Source organism: Electrona antarctica, assembly GCF_951216825.1.
Source record: "Electrona antarctica genome assembly, chromosome: 4".
NCBI lineage: Eukaryota > Metazoa > Chordata > Actinopteri > Myctophiformes > Myctophidae > Electrona > Electrona antarctica.
The window spans coordinates 27,716,058-27,736,272 of record NC_136809.1 but is presented as its reverse complement, the minus strand read 5'-3'; the positions used below and the strand labels follow the sequence as shown (position 1 = coordinate 27,736,272).

The 20,215-nt window shown below is 40.9% G+C and overlaps 1 protein-coding gene across 2 annotated transcripts in view; it reads left to right on the top strand.

Annotated features, from left to right (window-relative positions):
- The window catches only part of sh3gl2a (SH3 domain containing GRB2 like 2a, endophilin A1), a 63,786-nt gene extending 45,569 nt beyond the window's left edge, over positions 1 to 18,217 (top strand). The window contains exons 2-10 of one of the 2 annotated variants that reach the window (XM_079500319.1): positions 8,389 to 8,457; positions 8,768 to 8,840; positions 9,336 to 9,479; positions 9,908 to 10,041; positions 10,686 to 10,844; positions 10,985 to 11,088; positions 11,360 to 11,484; positions 12,509 to 12,523; positions 14,028 to 18,217. In XM_079500319.1, the coding sequence (XP_079356445.1) occupies positions 8,389 to 8,457; positions 8,768 to 8,840; positions 9,336 to 9,479; positions 9,908 to 10,041; positions 10,686 to 10,844; positions 10,985 to 11,088; positions 11,360 to 11,484; positions 12,509 to 12,523; positions 14,028 to 14,221 (1,017 nt within the window). In that variant the 3' untranslated portion in view covers positions 14,222 to 18,217. The remainder of the gene's footprint in view (positions 1 to 8,388; positions 8,458 to 8,767; positions 8,841 to 9,335; positions 9,480 to 9,907; positions 10,042 to 10,685; positions 10,845 to 10,984; positions 11,089 to 11,359; positions 11,485 to 12,508; positions 12,524 to 14,027) is intronic. The other variant, XM_079500320.1, reaches the window with a different exon arrangement.
- The last annotated feature ends 1,998 nt before the right edge of the window (positions 18,218 to 20,215 follow it).

Genomic DNA, 20,215 nt, shown 5'->3' with positions numbered 1-20,215 from the left:
TATATATAGAAAGGAGTGTATTGTTGGCCCTCAAGAGAATTGTTGTCAGCAACCCATTTAGCTTTTAATTACCAGGAAAGCTGAGCTGGATCAAATCTTAGCCTGCAGCAAGTCATTTATCAAAATGCGTTTACTTAGCTGTTGGAGAGATGCAAAACATATACTTCATTCATTTCTTCCAACAATCGATCCCTCCCAGTGTATCTTGGTCCCGCTCCAGAGTGAATTATGGAGATACGTAAGGAAGGAACCAACAAGAGATTGTGTCCATCTACTGTACATACGTTCATCTAAATCGAAATCTCCTTTAAACTGAATGTAGAACACTGTTACAACATTTTGTGTGTTTATGTAGATGAGGAAGTAGCCCTAATAATGTATAATTTTCATCTCATGGACGTAATGAACACCTTGAAGGCAAACATGTAATTTGACTTCCCTCATTGGCTTGCTATCATTGCCACTTGTCATGGTTGCACATCATTATAGACTGTTGCATTGGAGATGATACTGCACATCAAGTTGACTCTTAGCTGTAATAACCACAATGCTTGACTGTGTATAGCCTTATGGACACCTTTCAGTACAGATGTCAAGCAAGGCTGTGTTCTGTAAAGACGGGCTCGTTTACAGTAAAACTATACTTCATGAAAAATAATAACCCTGGTAACAATATTAGCAACAGACAGTACAAAGACTGGGCAGATTCACACTATGGTCAAAGATGCTCACTTGGGACCACTTGGCATAGTGTGAATGCTGCGTAGATGTTGTGATAGTGTGAATGCTGCGTAGATGTTGTGATAGTGTGAATGCTGCGTAGATGTTGTGATAGTGTGAATGCTGCGTAGATGTTGTGATAGTGTGAATGGGACCACTTGGCAGATGTTGTGATAGTGTGAATGGGACCACTTGGCGGATGTTGTGATAGTGTGAATGGGACCACTTGGCAGATGTTGTGATAGTGTGAATGCTGCGTAGATGTTGTGATAGTATGAATGCTGCGTAGATGTTGTGATAGTTTGAATGCTGCGTAGATGTTGTGATAGTGTGAATGGGACCACTTGGCAGATGTTGTGATAGTGTGAATGCTGCGTAGATGTTGTGATAGTGTGAATGCTGCGTAGATGTTGTGATAGTGTGAATGCTGCGTAGATGTTGTGATAGTGTGAATGCTGCGTAGATGTTGTGATAGTGTGAATGCTGCGTAGATGTTGTGATAGTGTGAATGCTGCGTAGTGCGTACCGTTCCCGGGAGCCGTTCCTCGGACCGCATGGAGGTAGTCTCGGGAGGAGTCGGGACCGATTGAAGTGTACTCGGATACAGTTGAATGAAGTGTACTCTGATACAGTTGAATGAAGTATACTCGGATACAGTTGAATGAAGTGTACTCGGATACAGTTGAATGAAGTGTACTCAGATACAGTTGAATGAAGTGTACTCAGATACAGTTGAATGAAGTGTACTCTGATACAGTTGAATGAAGTGTACTCAGGTGCGAAATAATCAAGGCCAATGTGAATCATGTCCAGCGGGGACTAGGCAATCGTATTCTGGAACAGTTTGAATCAAATGGAATCAGTGTGAATCTGCTCTATTAGATCAATAACATATAAATAAGTAATGGTGACAAGAGTGAGTTAACTTATATTTGTCTTCGCAAATAACTTATATTTGTCTTCGCAAATAATTCCCTGGCCTAAATAAATGTCATAAACTACCTGTGTGACATGCTGGTGATAACTTAATATGAATGTATTTCTATAGTGTCATGTGTTCTTCTATCATCTCTGTGTCATATTGAGGAGAGCAGATGAGGACATGCATTGGTCGCTGACCCTGTGATGATGTAAGAGATTTTTGGGACGGAGCAGGGACCAGAGATATTAATTCTCTCCTTCACATTTATTCTGGCCTGATTTGGTATGGCGTAGGTGGTGACTGCAGAAATCGATGCAAAGATAAAAATGAGGAACAGTCCTTCTCTGACCCTGACTGTGGCAGATTTATGCGGCCAGTTCATCAGACAGTGGCACCGAGTGCCATGCTATGAACTTGTAGGTCTGCTATTTTTTTTAAATGGTGGCGCAAATATTTGAATATATATTCTTTCAGAGCGAATGTTTTCAACTCAAATCTTTGCTTCTGGGGGGGTCCCTGGAACAACATATTTTCAGATGGGGGTCGGCGGCCAAATACAGATAATTCTGGGGGTCCTTGACATGAAAAAGGTTGAGAACCACTGATATAGAAACATAGGGTTTTCAGAAAACTGTCATGATTTAGAAGACATTTGTAGAATCGAGCTCAGGTCTAAATGGGTTAAGAATAGTAATCCAGCCAGAAATGTGTCTGAAAATGATTTTCTCCCCAATGTAGTCATTTCCATGTCCCCATGTGTTCTGCCGTCCTTGTTGCTGCATGGCAACAGGGACTGCAGATTGCAACCTGACAGTGAGTAGTTTCACCAGGAGAGTGCAATGCACAGAGGTTCATGCCTTCGCCCCAGATCCCGTCCCCATTGAACAGGCCAACCGGTATAGGAGTCATGGCAACAAGGAAACAAACCCTTGCGGGCTTCCCACCCACAAACACTGCCAATTGTGTTTGTTGGAGTGCCCGTCCAACCCGGAGGCACTGCTTCCAGGAATTGAACCAGAGTATATCTTCTTTTCTTTTGTACGGATCAATTTACAATTTAGGCATTTAGCAGACGCTCTTAATCCAGAGCGATTTACATTAGGCAAGAACAAAAACATGGGAATACATCACATATATAAAATGCATTTATCATGAAACGGGATCAGTTGGGAAGCTCAGTGATGGATATAACACATGGATAGAAAACTTTGGTGGGATACAATCCTCGGTCAGAGAAGCACATGGATCTTGTTCTTAACCAGTGCAATGCAGTATACCTCCACTACGTTACCCCAGCCCAATGCAGTATACCTCCACTACGTTACCCCAGCCCAATGCAGTATACCTCCACTACGTTACCCCAGCCCTTGTAAACTGACCTTATACCTCACCATGCTTTCACACAACACTGGTATTATCCAATACAATCCAGCCATAAGACCCACTGCCACTGGTGCCTGTAAAACCCTTCAATGGCCTTCACTGTTTATTTATTTATTTTGTGTGTGTGTGTGTGTGTGTGTGTGTGTGTGTGTGTGTGTGTGTGTGTGTGTGTGTGTGTGTGTGTGTGTGTGTGTGTGTGTGTGTGTGTGTGTGTGTGTGTGTGTGTGTGTGTGTGTGTGTGTGTGTGTGTGTGTGTGTGTGTGTGTGTGTGTGTGTGAGAGAGTGATATCACCAGTGACATGGCCTATAGGCTATATGTCACTGCTGTTATTTCACTGGCGATGTTGTCACACATGCTGCTAGAGTCACCTTGTCCTTTCCTTACCACTGAAGAGAGAGAGACAGCATGCACGAGGGAGGGAGAGGATGAAAGAAGAGGATGGGGGAAATGCATTGAGTTATATATAAACTAGAGAGCGGACTTCCCCGCTCCCAGCTATTCATTTCAATGGAAGTTGCTTTGGCATTTGAAGCACCCGGAAGAACTCTCTACTTCCGCATATCCTTGATTTGGGCACCAATGCAGGGGTTCTCAACCCGTGGGTCGCGACCCCTCGGGGGGGTCGCCAAATTATTTTAGGGGGTCCCCAAATTATTTAAAAAAGAAAAAAGAAAAAAAATATTATTTTTAAAATTTTATTTTCACGATTTTTCAAAAATAGCAGACCTACAAGCTCGTAGCGCGCCACTCGCTATGAGCTTGTAGATCTGCTATTTTTCAATAGCTAAATTATAACAATGCTTAAAACACCAAAAGGGGTTCCCGCCCAAAATGGTTTAAGGTTATTGTAGCAGTCAATTTATATTGGGGGTCGGGAGGGGGCGGGGCGGGGGTCCCGAGACATTGCCAAAGCATTACCGGGGGTCCCCGGCCAAAAAGGTTGAGAACCCCTGCACCAATGTACTGACTCAGACATGCAGATAAGGACGGAGATGTAGAGTTGAGTTGTGATGGAAGGGAGAACTACAGTATGCAAGAATGCCCACACAAACAAACTCACTCTCTTGTCCTGTGGTTGCAGGAGTAGTGGGCTAGCAGCGTAAACAGTTTGTGCAGTCCACTGGGTTGGAACAGCCACCAGAGCAGTTCATCTCCATTCATGTGCAGTTCCAGTTCTGTCATTGAATGGTCCCCCACTGGCCCTCCCTGCTTGATTGAGTGCTATTCATTCATTTATCTGCTTAGCTCATGAGATAACTGCTGGCTTAAATACCATCTCTCTGTGGCTCCCTTCCTGGCCAGAGTCCTGCTCTCTCTCTCTCTCTCTCTCTCTCTCTCTCTCTCTCTCTCTCATTGTCTCCACCAGGCCGAAGGCATGGAGAGATAGTATGTTTTGCCCTCCATCCGTCCTGTGTGTGTGTGTGTGTGTGTGTGCGTTAACCCGATCGATGCCAATGCCAAACTTTGCACACACACTCCCTGGATGCCAACTACGAACCTCTGCCCCAAATTTTCCAGAATGGTCTGTTATAGCGCCACCATGAGGCATATTTTCACATTTTTACCTATAACTGCACCGATCTATGTGAAACGGTGAATGCACACTCCCTAGAGGCCAAGGAAAAACCACCAAGAGGCCGACTTTTGTAAAAAATAATAACATCAACACTTCAATTTAACTTGAACAACCAATGTCAATTTGAAGCTATGATTCCCTGCTGAGAGAGAGAGAGAGAGAGAGACGCGTCTATCGCACGTTAAAGAGAGAGAGAGAGAGAGACGCGTCTCTCTATCGCACGTTAAAGAGAGAGAGAGGGGGGGGGGGTCGCGTTAGCATCAAGCTAAGCGTACGTTCGTTCCATATAAATGACAGATCCACATCGCTCATGGCCGGGGCTGCTGCAGGCTGCAGCCTGCATGCGCCAGGCACAGCCAGCCAGAGCAGCGGAGGTAACAGATATACGGCAAATATATATACGAAAAAAAAGGGAAAAAAAGAACACCGGCTAATAAAAGGAGGCCGGAATTTATATACTTAATTCAACGCCAGCCCGGTAATCATACAGCAGGTAAGGAGGGGGCTGGGGCAGCCCTCACTTCCCCCTCCGAGTCAGCGACCGCATGGTCCAAGTGCCTACAAACGGTTCGCGACCGCGGCCTACGGGGGACTAGCCTCCGTGTCTCCTACGGCCCTGTCTGCACTGTTGCTATCTCCACTGTCACTGCACCACAGTGTGTCTGCATATATGTCTGTGCCAGTTTTCCCTCCTCGCTGTCCCTTGGGTTGGCTCCAACAGTGTCAGTTTGCTCACCACCAGTTCTGGGTGCTTGACACAGTGCCCAACCAGCCTCCTCCTCCTGTTCCTGACCTTGTCCGTAACCCGCGGCAGGTCTCCGTTGCGTAGACTAGGTCCACATTTCTTCCATTCATAGCATTCTTGTGCCAATGTCCCGCCATGCACACTCCATACAGCAGTATTGATACTACTATATCCAACAAACAGCTACCTCCTCGTCCCATGCAAGGCATTTCAGGCAAGTGCACGGGGGACCTTCATATCCTGTTCCATCGAGGCAGTTCAGCCCCACCCCACCCAGCATCCCTCCTGTGAACACAGACAGTGTTGCTTGTATGGATGCCTGACCCAGCTGGATGCTGCTTTAAGTAATTATGATGACCATCCTTAGGACCATCCATATTGTGCATCCCTAGGAACTAGTCTTGTTCTCTGCTGAATATATAGACAGAACAGCACAACTAAACAAGTCAGCGAACAGGAACACGCACGCACACACGCAACATTTTTAGCCTGTGTCTTACCAAGCACATCGCTCCTGTGTCTAATTGATATTTCATATGGGGACTCTTTGATGTTCTGGTGGAAAATTGTATTATGCGATTATGAGATGACAGCTCATTTACAGTAGTAGCAATTAGTAATTACAGGTATTAACAGAGTTTATTTTTTTAATGTTTTCAGAAATGTGTGTAAGTATTATGACATCAAAGTTTTAAATGGGTTCTTCTGTGAAGTATGTGCAGCAGTTGTATCTGGTATCTTCTGATCAGGCTACACCGTCCCCTCACCACAAACCCAATTAGCTCTTCGCTAAGTCCCACCCAAGCCCGTTCTTGGCCAATGCCACGTTAGCGACGGTTACTATGTTAGGATCCTGGTCACGCTTTCAATGCTGGTCAAAATGTTTAAGCAGTGTCAATAAATATATTTGCTGTACAGCATGTGTGGACCTCAGAAAGAGGGTTTGTTTTCTTACCTTGTTGTGAGCAAACTAGTCCATTCCATGAATTATTTCGCTCCGTTGTGCAGTTTAATAGTACATATTAGAAATAAAAATAGGCTCTCATTGACTTCCATTGTAACGGGGAAACAGCTCTCAAAGTCACTCTTTTAGAACACTAAGCTGATTCTGACCGTTTATGACATCAGGAAAACTCATGCGGTTATATTTTAAATAAAAAATGTCAAGGTTGTCTTGTTTTTGTTTTGACTTCAGTGTTGCCACATTGTGTGAGAGAAATAAGCCAACCCACCTCCAAAAACAAGCCAACTCTTAAAGCCAAATCAAGAAAAACAAGCCAAAACAAACACAATAATATGACCATATATAATCATAATAAAAAGATTGTATGCATTTATCATTATAAATACTATGTAGGCATATGTCTATGATAATTCATGTTTTGGTAATGTATTACATACACTAATTATTAGCCTTAAGCCAAAAGTAGCGGGAAATAAGCAGACCTGGCAACCCTGACAAGTTTGTGTGGTAAGAAGTTCCGGTTTGCCTACAAAACGATCTGATTGGTCCAAATCTGTACACCCACTTCTGAAGTAGCCTCGGTCTCAGGCCGTTGGATGTAAACATTAAACAAATGTATTTGATCTCGTCCACTTGTCGCAAACACCATACACAATTTTGGACGTGTTTGAGGGAGACACTTTAGGAGAAATGTCTGGGACTGCAGCTGGGTGCATCTCAAACAGCATGGCGACTTGTTTACAAACGAGAGTTGGGAACACCAGAACCGCTTCACACCAAAATAGTTACTTTATAAATCTATCAAAAGACGAAAATAAAACGAGTTTTCCTGATGTCATAAACTGATTCATGGAATGGACTAGTTTGCTCATAACAAGGTAAGAAAACAAACCATCTTTCTGAGGTCCACACATGCTGTACAGCAAATATATTTATTGACACTGCTGAAACATTTTGACCAGCATTGAAAGCGTGACCAGGATCCTAACATAGTAACCGTCGCTAACGTGGTATTGGCCAAGAACGGGCTTGGGTGGGACTTAGCGAAGAGTGAATTGACTGACTTCTATATGTTATGGGAAGAATAAATGATAGGAGAGTAAGTCCAATACACACAAATCCATCTGCCAAGTCTGACAATGTGGCCATCTCCATGGAAACCGGCTCATGGAGGATTTGAGAAAAAGTATTTGTAGGGTTGTTTGGAACCGATGACAAGGAAATATATTTCTCACTACTAAGTGTGTGTGTGTGTGTGTGTGTGTGTGTGTGTGTGTGTGTGTGTGTGTGTGTGTGTGTGTGTGTGTGTGTGTGTGTGTGTGTGTGTGTGTGTGTGTGTGTGTGTGTGTGTGTGTGTGTGTGTGTGTGTGTGTGTGTGTGTGTCAATCTTGAGGCTGGATATAGCTGTGGGACTACAGCTTAAAGCAGATTTCTACCCACGTCCAATCCTTATCTGCTTTTCTGTTCATGTCTTGTCTGTATAGATGAGTGATGGAGCCTTCCAGTGTTGCTGAGCAGTGCATGACCCAACAGTCTGTCAGTGTTTTTCAGATTATGGAAAACAACAAAATATGTTACCATCATTGCAGCATGTGAACAACACACATTTACATAACCTTATTACCAGGGGGACTATGATCCAATACAAGCACTGAGTAAGTGCATTGAACAAATCAACAATTTAAACTAGAAAAGGGCACGCCTCAGGGCGCATATTTCTGCCAGGGTTGTGTCAGAGTCTTGCACAGTTCCAATTTTGACAACGCCCCGCCCGGCAATAATCGACCTGTCCGTTGTGTGTGCTTTAGACCGACCCGTCACCCGTGGTTATATCAAAATACAATCTAGACCCGCCCAAAGGACCTGTTATATATAATATATATAATATATAACATATAATATAATATGGTGAGAATTAGAATGCTTGAAGAGCACTATTGATATTTGTGTGTGTGTGTGTGTGTGTGTGTGTGTGTGTGTGTGTGTGTGTGTGTGTGTGTGTGTGTGTGTGTGTGTGTGTGTGTGTGTGTGTGTGTGTGTGTGTGTGTGTGTGTGTGTGTGTGTGTGTGTGTTACAGATTGTGAGTGAGAAATGTGGAGGCGCAGAGGGAACGAAGATGGATGGGGACTTCACTGAAATGGAGAAGGCAAGAATGTTCTTGAAACACACAATAGCTTAGAGCAGTGTTTCTCAAATGGGGTTCCCCTAGGGGTTTGTGGAGGTACTTCATGGGTATGTGAGAGAAAGTGTAAATGGGGGGAAAGATCTTTTACTGTTATGTTTCATGATAAAACATTGATTGTCTTTTGAATCTCCTGATCTGTAAAGTGTTAAATCAAATTAAATAAAGGACCTAAAGGTCTGCATTCTACTGAGTACCTTCTTAGTTCTTTGTTTACCCCTCTCTCTCTACTCAGTTTGGTCCATTCTATAATATTTCATGTTGTGGTCTATAGAAGGTGGACAGCACCTCCAGGGCAGTGATGGACATCATGACCAGGACTAATGAGTACCTGCAGCCCAATCCAGGTGAGACCAAATGGATTGAGTTATGTAGGACCATTTCTGTGTGGTTTGTGAAATGAAATGAAATGAAATGAAATGAAATCTATATTTACCCAGGGTATCTGGGCTAAGCTCAAGAACTTGTTTCCAGCCAGGCCCTGCTCATAGAACACATTTCATCGTAGTGGTTGATGCCTTGTTCAAGGGCATTTCAGCGGTGGTAATTTTAACGTGTCCATATTGGAGTTAAAGCATTTTGTTAATCCACAGTAATTTATTACTTAGAAACAGTAACTTATTACTTAGAAGGCAGGGTAGTTCATTGTACACAGTACACAATTATTATGGGGATTGAACCTGAGACCTTCCAGTTGCAGAACAGTCTCACTAAACGAAACTATAGGTGGGCTGAATGTGTGGTTGGGTTGGCTCGTTTGGGTCAGTGTGGTTGGTTTGTGTTGGCTCGTTTGGGCCACTGTGAGTTGGCTAACTGTCGTTACTGATATTGTGTTTCTCCAGCCACTAGAGCCAAGATGACCATGATGAACTCCATGTCTCGTATGCGGGGTCAGGAGAAAGGTCCGGGCTATACTCAAACTGAGACCGTATTGGGAGAAGCCATGGCCAAGTTTGGCAGGGAGCTTGGAGAGGAATCCAACTTTGGTAAAGTGCAGTAATGCCTATGTAGCCTATGCTGCTTGAATGAGTACTGATAGAGAAACTGCTGTAAACTAGAGCTAGACAACAATATTGTGTCATAACTTTCTGCATTCAATGGAGGAAGTAGCATAGTATAACAATGTTGGGCAAAAAGTAAGAGCTTGTTATCAGGACAAGACAGCTGAGGTTTGTTTTGTTATTCAGTTTACAATGGCGTTCACAATCGCCATTGCAATTGTCTGAAATGTCAATGTTATTGAGAGAGGGAATGTTGGCAGCTAATGACATTTCTGTCTATATGGATCAGCATGGATGTTCTCTCTTATCTTCTCTTCCCTTCTCTTTTTGTATTTTCTTCTTCTTCATATATCTACCCTTCTAATATCTTCTCCTACTGTATATCATCTCCTCCTATCTGGTGGGTGCTTCAGGCCTTTCCCTGGTCGATGTTGCGGAAGCCATGCATGAGCTCGGGGAGGTGAAGGATGCCCTAGACATGGAGGTGAAACAGAACTTCATTGACCCGCTGCAGAACCTCCATGACAAAGACCTCAGGGAGATCCAGGTAAGAGGAGCACATGATGCCACTCATCAGCTAGTTAGTACGTATGCTACCAACACAGACACAATGGAGACATTATGCTGTATGTTCCAGTGGTGGACAGTAACTAAATACATTTATTCAAGTATATGTTTTTTTTTAACTTTACTGGAGTATTTCCAATATTCACTAGCCTACTTCTACTTCGCTACATCTCAGAGGGTTATTACTCCTACAATCATTTGAAACCTTTAGTTACTAGTAAATAACTTTGTATATTTTGATTTTTATTACAAAACATGCATTAACCACTTCAGCCCTACAGTATATACATTTTGGCCATTTGAAAGTAGCTGATCTACAATCTCTCAATGTGTCTCGGTGCAAGGCATTGTGAGCTTGTAGATCTGCTATTTTCAAAAGCTTTGAAAACTTGTGAAATGGGACATTTTGCACAATGAGTTGTAACATTTACTTCAGACTAGTATTTCTACATTGCAGTATTGATACTATTACTTTTACTAAAAAAGTATTTATTTTAGTACTTGTTCCATCACTGGTATGTTCATATCCAGCTCAGGACCTCTATCAGTTAGCAAAAACTAAAATCGGATCGGGAGCAAAAAAATGTCCCTAGCTATTGGATGACCATTTTGTCTCCTTTGCAGCACCACCTGAAGAAAATGCAGGGTCGTCGTCTGGACTTTGACTACAAGAAGAAGCGCCAGGCCAAGATGACAGACGATGAGATGAAACAAGCCCTGGAGAAGTTTGATGATTCCAAGGAGCTTGCAGAGCAATGCATGTTCAACCTTCTAGAGGCTGATGTAAGGAACTGCGAGTTCAAGTACACCAGCTGCCATGAAACACAGCATTAAGCAATCAGTGACAGACCACTCCTGTGATGCGTATGAACAGCTGCGACTAAGAAACATATACCATATCTAACAGTCTTTTGATTTTGCAGATTGAACAGGTGAGCCAGCTGGCTGCACTGGTCCAAGCTCAGTTTGAATATCACAGCAGGTCTGTTGAGATCCTCACACAGCTCACCGCCAAGATGGAGATACGGTCAGTACTGGTGACAGCTAAAGGGTTTCATTCAGAATGTGTGCTAGCTTGAAGTTAATTTGCGGGAGCTGTCTGCATGAATGAATGAATGAACGAATTAACGAATTAACGAATTAATTAATTAATTAATTAATGCCATAACAAGCTAAGATCCCAAATGGACACCATAATTTTCCAATGCATCCAAGTCATTTTACAGCAGCTTTGACTGTTTGTCAAAATGTATCTCTGTTTGCTTGCTGAGGGTTTGTGTTTGTGTCCCATGTTGCAGGATAAAGGATGCCGCTGAGAAGCCTAAGAAAGAGTTTATTCCTAAACCTCGTATGTCCATGGACCTTTCCAACATCGAGAACTTCAATGGAGGATTCCCCAGTAGCAGCGGCGCCAGGTCCCCAGGTGAGCCCCAGGAGACATTTTATATGAATACTATAATGTAGTAATTGTTGTATATATATAATGACAAATGTATATTAACATATAAATGCAATTAACAAAAGAACAATAACTCTATGCGAACACATTAACTATAGAAGGTATGCACATGCATAAAGTGAGTGGCAAAATGAGTGGCAAAGTGTGTTTAACGTTGTTTAACGCAGTTTAATGCAATCAGATCTGACTTTTCTGTTTGGATGTATGATCAAGGCCAGAAAGTAGTTTTTTGTAGAAAGTTAGTTTTGCCACATAACTTTCGGGTATGATGATGATGTCATGCGCATACCCTCTATAACAACACATGTAAAAATATATATTATTAAAAAAATCGTTCACTCACAAGACTCCATGCCACAACTAACAACAACAGTGGCAAACAATTTCAATTGGATCACTTTCAGAGCGAATTGATGAGCAACATTGCCAATTAAAATCAATCCAAATTTACATGCCATCACATTCAACAAATCACTCATATTTTACCATGGCATTGGAATCTTCTCTCCTCTCGTCTTTGAGCACCCATCGGCAAAATCATAAATCGGCGTTTTATAGTCTATCTAGCGTTATAGTCTTGGTGTGGAGTCTGTGGACAGCCCTTTACTGTGTATCATACATACTTATGCAGAAATCTTGTACATTGTTAACTGGAAAAATGACCCTGTTATTTTACAACTTTCGTGCGAGCAACACTGTCACATGACAAAGTATAAAATACGTCATTAGTTTATGACAAAGATATAATAATATGACTAGACTATAGAGATACATTTGTTGGCTAATAGTGTAATAAAGTCATTGTGAAGTATCTATAACTACCGGTATGTGTCTGCACAACATCTTTGTTCTTTTCCCTATGCCTTTTCATAACCTTTATTTTTAATAGAACTTTGTACTCAACAGTTTGTCCATCCATCTGCAACGACTGAACACAAACATTGTGTTCTTCTGTTTCCCTTTATGATTTCTTTGTTAATTTCTATAGGAGCAAGGTCACCAGGTGAGCCTATGGGTCAAATGTACTCTTATTTTTTTCTTTGTGGTGCGTGTGTTCTTCATGAGCTCTGAGTGAATCCTGGAGGGATACATCAATATCTCTGCCTTCACTCTATCACTGTCTGTCCATCCATCCGTTTGTCTGCCTGCCTGCCTGCTTCTCCATGTGTCTAACATGCTACTAAGACACTTGTGCACACTGAACAGTGTCTTAGTAGGCTTGGGTTAGAGATGCAATTTGACCCAAGAACTGAACAAAAGAAGCGTGTATGGACACAATAATACTGCTACCTCATCAGAACATTTTATCTGTGTTTCTTTGCCATTCACATCCATCTCTCCTTTCATGGCTTCATCCATGCTGCATTTTTGTTTGTGCTGGGAAGCATAAACAATGAAGTTCCTCTTAACCTCTCTTCTTCTGTCCTCTCTTCCTTTGCAGCAAGATCTCCAGGTGAGCCAAGAGTGAATTGAGAGTCACTCTTGTCCTCTATATGAATGTTTCTTTTTTGTGATGTTCATACCGGTATTCAACTCTCATTGTTTTGGCCTCATCTTAATTTTATTTTATGCAGTGCAGCTACAGTTGTAACCATTGTAGCCTCTCCGCCCTGCATGTCTAAACTATCACATCAACAGTACTCCCTCCATATTGAAGGACATATAGTTTTGTATACACAATTCGTGGTCTGGAGACTTTAAAGTATAGTTATTTGGTCCTATTGTATGTGTGTTGTGTGGCACAAAATACAATATATGCAGGCTAAATGCATAGAGGATGATATCTACACTACAGTGGCTGCCACTCTAGTCTGCAATGCATTTCTATTATTTATTTAATCCCCTTGAAAGTCATACTGTGTAACTTTTTCAAATAACCATTCCACATACAGTGTATGTGAAACAGTATTAAGCACTATTTTTATTCGCAAGTGTCTGCCCCAGACACTTATAGTGTTAATAAATACCACTTCTACTGTTTGTTGATCTCCAAAATATCCTCGGGCACTAGTACCCTGCAGTGTTCCTTTTTCAGCAGTCTATGGACAAAAGAGGTGTCACCAAAACAGACTACTAAAATGAATGTTACACAGTACGACTTTAATTGTTCTTGGGCTTATTTATCAGAGTCCATTTGTACAAACCTGAAATTCTAACCCCTGTTTTTCCACACTTCCGCCTCCTTTTCGCCGTTCAAGTTTCTCTTTCTTAACTTTGCATGCCAAATCACTTCAACAATCAATAACCATCTTCATCATCTTTTCTCCTCTGTCCTCCACCTCTCTCTCTCTCTCTCTCTCTCTCTCTCTCTCTGTCTCTATCATTCCACTTTCAGCCAGGTCCCCAGGTGAGCCCTTCGTTTCAGGAAATAACACTTCATCTCTACTTTGTCTCTTATTTGAGCATCTTTCATAGATATATCCATGTATACTCCTCCTTCTGTCTAATCCTCCATTTGCCCTTCCTCTCTCCGTCTCCCATCTCCCTTTCTCTCTCACCCTATCCAGCACCGATGGACCAGCCGTGCTGCCGTGCGCTGTATGACTTTGACCCTGAGAATGAGGGGGAGCTAGGGTTCAAGGAGGGCGACATCATCACCCTGACCAACAAAATCGACGACAACTGGTATGAAGGCATGGTGCAGGGCAGCTCAGGCTTCTTCCCCGTCAATTATGTGGAAATCCTGGTGGCGCTGCCCTAATAAGGGCAATCAAAGCCCGACTCGTCAGGATGACGACCATGCCTTGTTTACGTAAACGGCAACAAAAAGCAATTGATTCCTAGCCTCCAATCCTCTGTCACATCCGCCAGAAATAAATTCCCCTAGTCTTCCTGATCCTTAAACATTCCTGCCAGCCACCCATGTTCCGATAGGAGCGGGGGATACACAAATCGGTACTATATAAACAAAATATACAAACGACACCAACTTCAGATTAATCCACCAATTTGAGAATGAAAACAAACTTCGAAAAACTGATGACAGCCGTCTCGAACACCGATTGTTGACAATAAGATCAAACCCAACGGTTAAAAATGCCAATTTGGGGTTGTACTACTGTATTTAAAATGTTTTTCTTTTCTTTTTGAGTTACCCCACGGCCCTCAGGCTCCAGTAATAATTTTATCCATATTATGTCCTGTTTTATGTTGGCTGTTACTCAGCAGGTATTTCAATCTCTTTCTCTCCTTTGTACTCTGTGGAAACCTCTAGCTATATTAGCACTGTCTTCCTCATTCTGACATTAAGTGGGAATATCTGGTCCATATTCTATATACTTCATATTTATTAGAGAAATTAGCTTCAGCATGTTTTCAAATGTTTGATGTTTTATCGTATCAAAATCAGTTTGAGCTCACTGTGTTCTGTGAAATTGCTGCCGTCTTTAACCCATTTAGGAATGTTCTACAGTGTTCTACAGTGTTCTACAGTGTTCTACAATGTTCTACAGTGTTCTACAGTGTTCTACAGTGTTCTACAATGTTCTACAGTGTTCTACAGTGTTCTACAGTGTTCTACAATGTTCTACAGTGTTCTACAGTGTTCTACAGTGTTCTACAATGTTCTACAGTGTTCTACAGTGTTCTACAATGTTCTACAGTGTTCTACAATGTTCTACAGTGTTCTACAGTGTTCTACAGTGTTCTAAGTCCTGATAGTTTTCTGAAAAATATTTTTTTTATGTCACTGGTTCTCAAACTTTTTCATGTGAAGGACCCCCAGAATTATATGCATGTGGCCGGCCGGCGACCCCCATCTGAAAATATGTTGTTCCAGGGACCCCCCAGAACCAAAGATTTGATTTAAAAACGATTGCTGTGAAAGAATACATCTCTGCTGTCAGGAAAAAACCACTTAACTCCAAAATGTTAATTTTCCAGAAAATGAAAAATATACATTTTTCAGGAAATTAAGAATTTAAGAAAACGTATATTTTGAAAACAAAGCAATACTGCCTCATCAAAGTTGATGGTGTGACTTTATATATTGTCAATAACTTTCATGAGGGAGAGAGGTGGTGGAGTTAGTTGCTTTAGCAGACAGTTTGAGGGTCCAATGGAGTTAAGAGGTTTTGTCCCAAGCGTTTTTAACTACTTTCCATTGGTTCAATATTTTCTAAACAATTAATAGCACTGATTTATGCCGGAAAAAAAATCGAAAACCGTCCTAAATGGGTTAAAGTCCATTTCATGCTCCTAAGGTTTCTGTGTAAATATGATGTGATTGAAAAAATGATGATAGTTTAACAAACCTGTAGTACGCTTTTTTTTTTACTTTACTGGACTAGATCTCAAAATCAAATCAGTACAGCAGATGCATCGATTGTCTAGGTGATATTCAAATACTTTTGATTTTGGTTTCAATACTTCAAGACAGCTAACAGATGTCAGTCACAGAGCCACTTGACGCTATGCAGGGGGTAATATCTTGCAATTTCAACCATTCTTTGGTATAGGGAGGATTTCATGAGTAGGCTATGTGACATTATTTAATAGAGCCAGTGATTAATCTAGAACTAAAATCATGAAAAGACTAAACACACAAACCTCTTTGAAGATATGAAAAGAGAAATCCTCAGTTTGGTCTCTATATGAAATACGTTTAAAATGTCTGATATGTATTTTAATCAATGTGGAAATACTTGTGAAAAATATGGTTGATGTATCGTGCTATAATATAACTCATAGGAACTATACTGCTTACTGGTTTATCTGTTTTCTCTGCAGCGGAAGGCATAGGTCTAGTTGCTGTGTATGATTGTCTGTTACTACAGTTCAGTACAGTAGTGCTCTGTAATTTAGCCATCTGTAAACCAGGGCATACGATTATAAAAAGTAGACTTATGTTCTCGGTTCAATACAAAGACGTGTTGAAGGAGGATGCTGTGGGAGTTTCCCAAATAATGGCTCAGTGGAAAAGGACACTTTTTCCTCCCTTAGAGACAGTTAGTGGCGATGTTTTTGTTCAACAACGTGACAATTGGAAATCAGATGTTCAAAATGTGCACATTCAGTTCTCTCATCTATAATACTGGCACATGGGAAGTGCCATGAGCTTCTTATCCGTGTCTGATGTCAGATTACAGTACACTGATATAAGTTATTATTGCACTGTGGCCCTACTTCAGTAACCTATGGAGAAGGGTGGAGTGAGTACACTGTACACCTTTTCCGTCTACGCCAAAAATAGCAGATCTACAAGTTCAAAATGAAATGTTTTGAGCTTGTAGATCTTCTGTTTTTGGTCAGTTCCCCCAAGAATGGACATGCTGGGGTTCAAGTGGTTAATGTAATTACATGGGTGTAACGCTGTAAGTTAAGGATATTTCTCCTTAGTACTTACAGGGCATTACTGTGTCCCAACAACAGTTTTCATCAAGTATTACATGGGAATAATGCCAGTAAAGTGCATATACAGTATGCACCCTGGTTCATTTCCATTAACCTGTTATGTTCTTTTAGAAAATATAATATGTTCCCAAGGGATCGTGCAGCTTCTGCAATTATTGTCCTTGCTGATTAGGACATAATATCTTCATCACTTGTGCACCTGAACGCTGCTGTTTCCACACTTTATGCCTACCATTTCTGGGACATAATTCATGAATCCTGAATGGCTTTGTTTGTAAATGTATCACATTTCTGCAAAATAATCTGTGAGTGTGGGGCAATAATGAAAAAAAAAATAACAATGAGTATAATTGCATGATAGCTTAATATCTTGTGATTATGTGTGTTTGGGTAAAGGCTGTGATATGGGCAATTGTACAGGTAGGGGAATATTAAAAGGACCTACAAGCACCTCCAAAGTTTAGGCGTATATGTTCTGTTGTTCCTGACACTATTTATTTGAACACTGGAAATGCACGGTAGATGTCCCTTTGATACAGAGGACCAAATCAGTATAAATAGAAAATAAACTACAGTATATCAATTCCACCTGATTTATACTTAGTTACGCACCAAAGTATAACTCAGGATTTAGGGTTGCACCGGTATGAAAATGATTGGCTTACAATATACTGGCAAAGCTTTGCTATATATATATCATCTGTCTCACTTGTGTGATAACACACACCAAGAATATAAGTATCACTGATATAGAAATGATTGGCAAATGGCAAAGTTTTTCATCTGGTACACTGGTGCAACTCTGATATTAATGTTAATGCAAAACCCATGTTTAATGTTTTGTTCTTTTATTTGTAACGAAGCACCACATTCAAGAGAACGCATTATTCTGTGGGTCAGGGGAAGAAATATAATGGTCAGAGCTTGAAAGAGTCCGTGCATTTGATTTTTTGTTTTTTTAAACTGTTTTAAACTGTGTGTGTATCTTTGCCCTCAATGAGGACTGTACAGCTTTTGTGTGTTCTGTTTTCACCTTGTATGTATAGTCATGCTTCCACAGTATTGTATCTTATTTTTGTAACTGTGATAAAGTATACACATAATAGATGTATATACACCTACCGTATACAATAATACAGTGAATATAGAGGAGCAATGTGAAGAGGATGGGATTCTTCATGCTGCACACCAGTGTAGTTGAACACTGTCATTTTGGTTTCATTTGACCAAGTTTCTTTCCATTCCTGCACTGGATTACAAGACGGTACAAAAAAAAAGAAAAAGAAAAAGAAAAAGATTGACAACAAAACTCTGTCAGTGTAAGTTATGTTAATAAAACAACAGACATGGTTAATGCCAATGATGATCGTCAGCCTTTTTTTGTATTCTAAGCGATGTTGGAAAGTAACTAAAGTACTATTTTCCAAAAGTAACTTATTACTATTTTCACGAGCCCAGGTGTTACTGTGGGCTTGAGTGTTTATTAATTTATAATGGATGCATACAGTACTACTGTTGAATTTATAAATTAGACAACAGTAGTATAATTCTGTGCATCTGCTGACATCAAGTGGAAAAATAAATAACTGCAGCAATGTATTTTCCCAAAGAAACCGCATGGTACTGTAGGATGCTAACAATGGTGTCTTTTCATATTCAGATCCCTAGACATGACAAGACATTTACCAAAAAATATATGAAATGTTAATTTATACAGTAGCGCTCACATGGACACATTAAGGAACTACTTGTAGCAGGGCAGTGATCTAGAAGTTACAGCTATTCCCCAGTTTTTAGGTGAGCACTGCAACAAGACCAGATTTATCAACACTGAAATTAATGTAAAATATAACCTCTGTCATGTCTTGATGGCAAGATCCAAAATAGAAGATACAGTATGTACAGTAGAGTGATATAACAGAAATATTGGTTGACATTTGACTTTTTTTTCATGGTTTTCAACAACATACTATAGTATGTTGTTTTTCACGATTTTCATCTTTTGAAAATGAAAAAATCTTTCATCTTTTGAAAATGAAAATATATTTACTAGATATTTTTTAGAAGAGTGCTTGCCAAGCCAGATCCCCTGTGGTATAGCCAGACGCATGTCACTCTTACAGTCAACACCGGAGATTTTACTGTGTAAACTTATACCTATACCTACTGAACCTATATTACATACATGTGGTTGAATGACAGTTGGAATCATATCGGTTGCTGTAGCATCCTTGTGGTCCCCACCCACCATCTGTCAACACCACTCACCTTACCAGGATACACCCACTTCTCATCTCTTCAACTTCTCCTCCAACTCCCTTTATCCAATCCACACCATGCATGTACACGCACGCAGACACGTGGGTGCCCACACGCAAAGACTCATGGGCCCATTCGTACATGCTTGACATTTTCCATTCACTTCCTTTCAGTGGTGGAAAAAGTAGTTACATTTTTAAAGGACCACTTCACCACTTTTCAACGTATCTTCATAATATCTTATATTATAAGTGGTCCTCACTAATGTTCATGATAAAATACCACTATTATTTTCTATAAGTCTGTGTCTCATAAGAGGGCTGTGGGCAGTTCAGCCATCCGTCCGCCAGTGACATCATCGTTAAGCAGATCTAAATATAGGCCTACTATATTCAGATTTGTATTATCGTGAGAACGATGGCTTCCATTATCGTATTGCAACTTTTCAGGAATAGAAAGCTTGTGGTTTCTATTAGCTTGGATTCCCCATCGATGATGTCACTGGTGGACAGGTTTCTGAACTGCCCACAGCCCTCCCATGAGATACAGACTGAGTAGGAAAAGAATGTGGCATTTTATCATGAACATTAGTGAGTGAGGACCAATTATATGAAGATAGGTTGCCAGAATGTGAACCCGGACATTTTGAGTACCCTAAGGTTTTATGTTGAGTATGGGTCCCCAGCATTTAGAAACCGCCGGATGCTAACTTGCATATGTTGGGCAATTTTCATAATTAGCATAATAAGCTGGGGTACCATTAACAACGTATATAAGGCAACATTTTCAAAATGTCATTATGCTTTAAGTAGCATGTGATAGGTCAAACTAGGGGGTTTTCATAATTCTGAATCCATTGCAAGCGTTAGTTTTGCACGAAAAACACTCATTGGGCTAAATTCGGCCATAGCCAATGCTGACCTCATCATATTTGTGATGACGGCCATGGCCGTTTTTAGGCCGAATGAGTGTTTTTCACAAGTGCAAAACTAAGGCTTGCAATGGATTCAGAATCATGAAAACCCCCTAGTTTGACCCATCACAATGCTACTTAAAGCATAATGACATTTCAAAAAATGTTGCC